Raw genomic sequence first — 7,567 nt, forward strand, 5'->3', positions numbered from 1 at the left:
GGCTCCCTGCAACCTCCACCACCCAGGCACAAGTGATTCTCATGCCTCAGCCTCCTGAGTATCTGGGATTACAGGCACCTGTCACCACGCCCAGATAATTTTTGTATTTTTAGTAGAGACGGGGTTTCGCCATGTTGGCCAGGCTGGTCTTGAACTCCTGGCATCAAGCGATCCACCTGCCTTGGCCTCCCAAAGTGCTGGGATTACAGGCATGAGCCACCACACCCGGCCTAAAGAATCTCATTTGTTTTTTTAATCTGTCTTTGTTCTCTGTTCATTAATTTCTGTGTGCACTTAATAAATATTTTACAAATTTTTGTGAAATTAAAATAAGGTGAACCTATCATACTTTTTTTGGCTTGGACTGGGAAACTTTGAGGTTTAACATTTTTTTATTTAAGGGTTTTTTGATAAAAGCTATTAATTGTAATGTGGTCAGATTTATTGGTCTTTTCTGAGTTTGTGCTTTTTGTGTCTTGTTTAAAAAATCCTTTTCTACTCCAAGGTCTATAAGATAGTCACCTATATTTCCTAATAAATTAAAGCCTTATTATTGACTCATTTAAGGGTTTTTTTTTCGGTGCAGAGTGACTTAAGGATACAATTTTTTTCTTTCCATATGTATAACCATTTTTCCCAACTTCATTTACTGAATAGTCACCAATCTTTCCCCACCAATCTGATATATTACCTTTGTCATATACCAAAGTTTCATACATTTATTATTATTATTATTATTATTATTATTGAGATAGGATCTCATTCTGTTGCCCAGGCTGGAGTATGGTGGCACAATCATGGTTCACTGCAGCCTCAAACTTCTAGGCTCAAGTGATCCTCCAGCCTCAGCCTCCTGAGTAGGTGGGACTAAAGGTGTGTGCTACAACACCTGGCTAATTAAAAAAAAAAAAAATTGTAGAGATGGGCGTCTCGCTATGTTGCCCAGGCTGATCTTTAACTACAGGTCTCAGTGATCTTTCTGTATCAGCCTCCCGAAGTGCTAGGATTAACAGGCATGGGCCACTGTACCTGGCTGTCTTTGAAGTTTTTAATAAGATTGCCATATCTCTCTCAAGACTGATCAAGAAAAAATGCAAATACAAATTTAAAGAGAGGGAAAAATAGTATTATGGAACTGGGTTAAGTACCTTAAGGGAAAACTACAACAATGAGACCACTATTCGTATCTCCTGGGGTGGGGGAAGGCACGGACAGAGACGTAAACAACAGCATAGTGTGCCAAGGGCTCCCATCTCCTGTTCTCTTCTGCTCTGCAAAGTCTCTCTTAAAATATAGAGAACATATTGCAAGTAAATACATTCATTAGTGCATTTATTCAAAAACCACATCTGTCTCTCTATGCAAGCTTCCATCTCAATGCCTGGCACAGAGACGAAAAGGATTTCAGAGGACAAAAATCAAAGGACTGGAAAGGAGGGAAGTAGCTGATGACAAGGTCGGGGGAGAAGCAGCTATTTGAGAGTGAGCAGAGAGAAGGATATAACCAGAGCCTTCCATCTGGTGTTGTGACAAAGATGGCAGTGATGTGAGGCTTGATAGAATTAATAGGCCTCACAGTTCAAGACAGACTACATGCCCTCAGTCACTTGCCTGCTTTCTTGGTTTGCTAGATGGATTAGAAATACTAGAAGGAAAGTTGAGTGGGTACTGGGATATCCTATCCAAATCCTCTCTTCTGGGGCAATGCAGCTGCCTCACAGCAACACGTTGTGGATCACCTGACCCCGCCTTTCTCAGCTTCCTGGAGGTGCATTTTAAGAGCGCTCCCTATAAGCCAACACTCAAGTCTCTTCGAGGTGTGTTTCCAGGGAGCCTAATCTAAGATTAAAAACTTAAAGGCCCCTTTTAGAATTGTCTTTTACAGCCCAGGCAAAGAGTTCTTTACTTTTTTAGAGGTCATGAATCCCTTTGACAAGGTGATGAAAGCCAGGGACCCTCTTCTCAGAAAAATACACACGCGCGCTTAATGTAAAATTTTACATACTGTTTTAAAGGTTAAACTTTACCACCCATGAAAAGCCTCAAGTAGTTCTTTGTACATAATCATAAGATTAGCAACCATTTACTGAGCACTTCCTCTCTATAAGACCCTGTGCTAAGTGCTTTAACTTCATAATGCCTTTGATCATGACATAACACGGCACGGTAGTTCCTAATATCTTCCTTTTAGAGATTTAAGGGCTTGCTCAAAGTAACATAGCTAATAATTAGCAGACACTGGATTAAAATCCCAATTTGTTTGTAAAGCTTGTGCTCTGAATAAATGACAAGGAAAGAGAAGAGAAGGTTGAAGAAGGGAAGGTTCTTGAAGGTCCCTGGTCCTTGAAGGTCCCTTAACCATAAATGTCAAGAGTTGGGATTTAAACCCAGGTCTAACGCCAGAGCTGGCGCCCTTTAGATTAAAAGTGCAGTGTCCATGACAACGAAAGAAGTTGATTTTGTCCCACCTTTGCTCTTTGCGGCTTTTCATTTGCGTTTGTTTCCACAGCGATTTCCAATAGATTTCTCCGTGGCCTTGACACAGACAGCTAGTGTGAATCCCCGCCCACAGAGGGGCGGCACGTTGGTTGCCGTACAACGTGGTGGTTCCCTGCATCTCCGCCCACGTCGGAGAGGTGCGTCGGCTTCCGTACAACACGGATGCGCTCTCTCTGACGCAACTTCCTGTCCTGCGCAATTCTATTTGACCTTTGAACTCGCCAAGATTTTTTTCTTCCTCTTCCGGGGACGTTGGCTGCAGGTATGGATGTTGTTCTCTTTTCCCTGTCTTTATTTCCTTACCAATCGGCTGCCATCCGAGGAGCTGAGGAAGCCTAGAGCTCTCAGGAGCAGTCCTTTGAGCTGGCGTAGGGGTAAGGGGCACAACAGGGAGGTTGGTGGTGAGGAAGTTCCTTACTTTGATCTTTGGAAATCCCTTGTTCCTGGTGGCACCTCCAAAGCCGTGAGTAGCCAGAGCTCACCACCCGGGACTTTGCTGCATTCCAAGTGTAGCGTTTGGAGACTAACGAGTTGTGGTTTGGCGGTTTGAGTCTGGAAAATCGCCAAACGTTTTCATATTTTACACCCACGTTTTCACAGCACGCCTGTATGTGTCCTTAGTCTTTGGGAGGGCAGGGTCCGGCGAGTTCGGGTGGTTGTTTCGCTATTTGGCTTCTGCGTCCAAGGCCCATGTCAAGGAAGAGAAAAATGTGTTGGAAGTTTCTGTCTTGCTTTTGGGGATGCAAACAGAATAATGGCTTCATAAATCACTCGCACTGGTTTTACGTATCAAGTTTTGGTGTCTGGTAATTCTCTTTTAGTTTAATTTTAGTGAGAGGCTTGTGACAACAAATGAGGTGGTTACAAGGGGTGAATGGGAAGATTAAATTAGTTCAAGTATTGATTATGTTTTACGTTGGGTAGTTCCCTTAACGAAGTTGCTCATATGCATATCTGTATAACCGATTTGCTAAATAACATCACGATGTTTTCAGAAGTGGGAAGAAAGCAGGTGCCGTAACCCAAAGAAACTTGTGTAATATCAAAATTAGTATTAAAGGGTATGCCTTTACGCAGGTGGTGCTTTAGGGCAAGACATTGAACCCTGATATGTGCCAGGCATTGTGTTGGGACGGATAGCTCACGTCGTTTAATCCTAATGACAGCTGTATAAAGTAGACAGAATTCCCATTTTAGAGATAAGGAGGCTAGCTCCTTGCCCTTTATATTCCCAATAAATGGCATAGCTAAGGATTCGACTTAAGAGCTCACTTTTTGTGCTCTTTGTTTAAAGCGGTGTTTCTCCAACTGGGCTCGTGGCACTTTTCTGGACACCACTCCAAACAAAATCAGACTCTGAGTAAGGAGCCTGGTCATCAGAACGTTAAGGAAGTGCCACGTTTGATTACCATCAGGAAAGCTAACATTCTTGGCCTCTTGTTTATCAGTCACCTTTAAATACAAGTAGTTTTAAAATGTGGAATAATACATCTTAATTTAAGGGTGTTACATACAAGGATATGTATGTGAATGAAATAGACCACATGATACTGTTTTGAGATTTTATTTACTTTTACAATGGAAAGATTTGATGTTACTCTATTCTTAATTTAGGCACTCAGAATGGTCCAGCGTTTGACATACCGACGTAGGCTTTCCTACAATACAGCCTCTAACAAAACTAGGCTGTAAGTATTTCTGAAAATTTTAAGTATATATTGTCATTTACTCTACAAAATGCTGACCTATTGACTGTTTCACTTTCTAGGTCCCGAACCCCTGGTAATAGAATTGTTTACCTTTATACCAAGAAGGTTGGGAAAGCACCAAAATCTGCATGTGGTGTGTGCCCAGGCAGACTTCGAGGGGTAAGTGTACCTTTTACTGTGTGCAGCCTAACAAGTTTTGAACTTACTGAGCTTTGATCCCTTGACGATGGAATGAATCAAGGAGAGGTTACCACTAAGAGGGTTCAGAATTACTAAACATTCATGAGCCAAATCTGCCACGAACATAGACTTTTTAAACCAATCTGAGAAATGCAGTGAAATGCCTTTCAGATAAATGAGTACACCATTTCCCTTTGTAACCTACTTTAAACTTGCCCTTAACACTTAACAAAATTTAGGAAAATTTCTGTTAAAGCATCACAAAAATCTTAATATTTTTCTTATGCAGGTTCGTGCTGTAAGACCTAAAGTTCTTATGAGATTGTCCAAAACAAAGAAACATGTCAGCAGGGCCTATGGTGGTTCCATGTGTGCTAAATGTGTTCGTGACAGGTAAGTTAAATGCTTAAATGGGCTTTCCTTAGCAAATTATTGTGTGTGTTATACTGTCTGCTGATCAGTACAATGGTGAAGCAACTCATTTTAAACCAGTTGCATGCTTTTGCTATGGATAATTGATGCTGCACAAAGCAGGAAATGATATTCAAAGTAATAATTTGGGGGCATATTTATGCTAGATGTGGAGATTAAAAGGAACTTGGTTTTGTTCAGGAGGTGGGTAAGAAAGTCTCTGTTAGTGGTTTGGACAAAGATAGATGGAGTGTGGAAGGTGTTAAAAGTGTAGGAACAGAAGAGTTGTGTATTCTCATGAGCATAGGGTTGCAGGAGATGATGGACAACAAAGGTAGAAAAGCCAGATTATGGCCAGGTGTGGTGGCTTATGCCTGAAATCCCAACACTTTGGGAGGCGGAGGCAGGCAGATACCTGAGGTTGGGAGTTTGAGACCAGGCTGACCAACATGGAGAAACAGCATCTCTACTAAAAATACAAAAAGGTAGCTGGGCGTGGTGGCGCATGCCTGTGATCCCAGCTACTCAGAGACTGAGGCAGGAGAATTGCTGGAAGCTGGGAGGCAGAGGTTGTGGTGAGCTGCGATTGCGCTATTGCACTCCAGCCTGGGCAACAAGAGCGAAACTCTGTCTCAAAAAAAAAAGGGAAAGAAAGAAAAGCCAGATTATGAGGGGCTTTACAGAATAAAAGGTAGATTAGCTTAATTCTTTTATTGATTGATTGATTTTGAGATGGAGTCTCGCTCTGTAGCCCAGGCTGGAGTCCAGTGGTGTGATCTTGGCTCACTGTAACCTCCGCCTCCCGGGTTCAAGCAATTCTTCTGCCTCAGCCTCCCGAATAGCTGGGACTACAGGCACATGCCACCACACTTGACTGATTTTTTGTATTTTTAGTAGAGACAAGGTTTCACTGTGTTAGCCAGGATGGTCTCGATCTGACCTCGTGATCTGTCAGCCTCGGCCTCCCAAAGTGCTGGGAATACAGGTATAAGCCACCGCACCCAGTCCTAGCTGAGTTTTTAAACCAAACCTTTTGACACCAAATGCAGGCTTCATTCTGCATTTTAGGAGGTAGTTTGTAAGAGAACAGTAGGAGATACTACATTAATACAAATAGGGGATAAATATAGCTTCTGTGATACACAGCAAAGCTTAACTATGATTGAAGTTTAAAGGAGAAATTACTTGCAAATAACTAGGAATGGCATTTGAGTTGGAACCTAAATGATGGGCAAATTTTGGACAAAAGGCAGAAAGGGCATTCCAGGCAAGGAAAGTACAGACTGATCTGGCACATTGTGGGTGAGAAATGGAAGTGTACATTGGAGATAAGTCATGAGTTTTAAGCTGAAGAAGTTTGGCTTTTTTTCCCCAGTCTTTGGTTCTAAAACTTTGCTGAACACAAAATCAGATGGGCACATTTATTAAAAATACAAATTCTCGGGCCTTATCTCCTGAAGATTTGAATTTAGGTTTACAGGATAGCCTAGAAATTAGCATTGTTAGCTGTGATGCTGAGCAGGTCTGCATGTGGTCTGTGCTTTGAGTAAGTTAAGGGAATTTTTAAGTGATTCAGTTGTATGTGTCTCTGATAGGATCACATGGGGGAGATTTGAAGAAATTAGAAAACCCAGAGTTTTGAGGGTAGGGTTTGATAACCAGGTTTACCAATGGGAAATGGGGTGGGGAAAGGTTTAAGTTGAAGCAAGAGGAGTGCTTTAAACTCTGGTGGTAACTCTGATTTAACAAATGCTAGGAAGACCTGCTTTTTGCTAGGTCCTGTGCAACACTGTAATGATAGTGATCCATAAAATGCACTCCTAGATGGAGGCTCAAAGTCTAGAAAATCTTTCCAAATTTAATCCTCATAAACTCCCTGTTAAATACGTGTGAAACTATTTTGTGCCTTAATACAGAGAAGGTAACTTGTCCAGTGTGCAGCTAGTGTGTGGTGGAGTTGGCCGTAAACAGGTTCTAAAATCCTTGCTCTTGGTGAGGTGTCTCTTGCTAATATCCCTTTACCTTTTAATTTTAGTTCTTAACACATAGCCCCTTATGTGTTGTTTTTTACTGGGAATTTTCAAAAATATGGTTAAAATATTCTAAGACATTTTGCAAATCAAGAAATACCACTATTCCTGGATCCTAACAATAAATTAGAGCTCTCATAAGTGGTCTCCTGTGGGGATGACTTCATAGTTTATCTTGACTCAGAAGGAGGACAGATAACTACTGGCATGAAATTGAAGGATTATCCTGCTTTAAATGAATTTCACCTTTTAAGTTTTACTCTGTATTTGTGTATCCTGTAGTTTCCTGGGTTCCCTGATTGCTTTGCTTGGTTCTTTACCATGTTTGCCTTCTCTGTGCTAAATAAAAAATGAAGTTCATTTTAAAGAAATGATTAATTTGGTATTTTCCTTTCTAGGATCAAGCGTGCTTTCCTTATCGAGGAGCAGAAAATCGTTGTGAAAGTGTTGAAGGCACAAGCACAGAGTCAGAAAGCTAAATAAAAAAATGAAACTTTTTTGAGTAATAAAAATGAAAAGACTTGCTGTATGTATGACTTTTTTTTTTTCTGTTGTAATGTGTTAGTATACAGATTTTGTTTCTGTATGGTATTTGGGGACCCTGTAGTTTTTAGCAGATTACTTTTTCTTGTTTTGTTTGTTGTTTGTTTTTGGTTTGGTTTGGTTTTTTTGAGACGGAGTTTCTCTCTTGTTGCCTAGGCTGGAGTACAATGGCAGGATCTCGGCTCACCGCACCCT

The 7,567-nt window shown here is 41.2% G+C and overlaps 1 protein-coding gene across 3 annotated transcripts; it reads left to right on the top strand.

The window, feature by feature from the left end:
• Positions 1–2,690: 2,690 nt before the first annotated feature.
• RPL34 (ribosomal protein L34) lies at positions 2,691–7,358 on the top strand. 3 transcript variants are annotated; one of them, XM_009448118.4, is made up of 5 exons: positions 2,691–2,761; positions 4,114–4,187; positions 4,268–4,367; positions 4,678–4,781; positions 7,228–7,358. In XM_009448118.4, exons 2-5 carry the CDS (start codon positions 4,123–4,125, stop codon positions 7,310–7,312), a joined length of 354 nt encoding a protein of 117 aa, XP_009446393.1. In that variant the 5' UTR covers positions 2,691–2,761; positions 4,114–4,122; the 3' UTR covers positions 7,313–7,358. The 3 variants fall into 3 exon arrangements, with proteins under 3 accessions (XP_009446393.1, XP_009446394.1, XP_009446392.1); XM_009448119.3 differs by having other exon boundaries at positions 2,737–2,873; XM_009448117.2 differs by lacking the exon at positions 2,691–2,761 and adding an exon at positions 2,789–2,962.
• The last annotated feature ends 209 nt before the right edge of the window (positions 7,359–7,567 follow it).

The sequence above is a fragment of the Pan troglodytes genome, chromosome 3, assembly GCF_028858775.2.
Source record: "Pan troglodytes isolate AG18354 chromosome 3, NHGRI_mPanTro3-v2.0_pri, whole genome shotgun sequence".
Lineage (NCBI taxonomy): Eukaryota > Metazoa > Chordata > Mammalia > Primates > Hominidae > Pan > Pan troglodytes.

What these genes read in the sequence shown, in the direction of transcription:
- RPL34 (XM_009448118.4), top strand. Translation starts at nt 4,123, where the DNA reads ATGGTCCAGCGTTTGACATACCGACGTAGGCTTTCCTACAATACAGCC. An exon ending in GCCTCTAACAAAACTAGGCT is followed by an intron (nt 4,188 to 4,267) that starts GTAAGTATTTCT and finishes TTCACTTTCTAG; the next exon opens with GTCCCGAACCCCTGGTAATA. An exon ending in GCCCAGGCAGACTTCGAGGG is followed by an intron (nt 4,368 to 4,677) that starts GTAAGTGTACCT and finishes TTTCTTATGCAG; the next exon opens with GTTCGTGCTGTAAGACCTAA.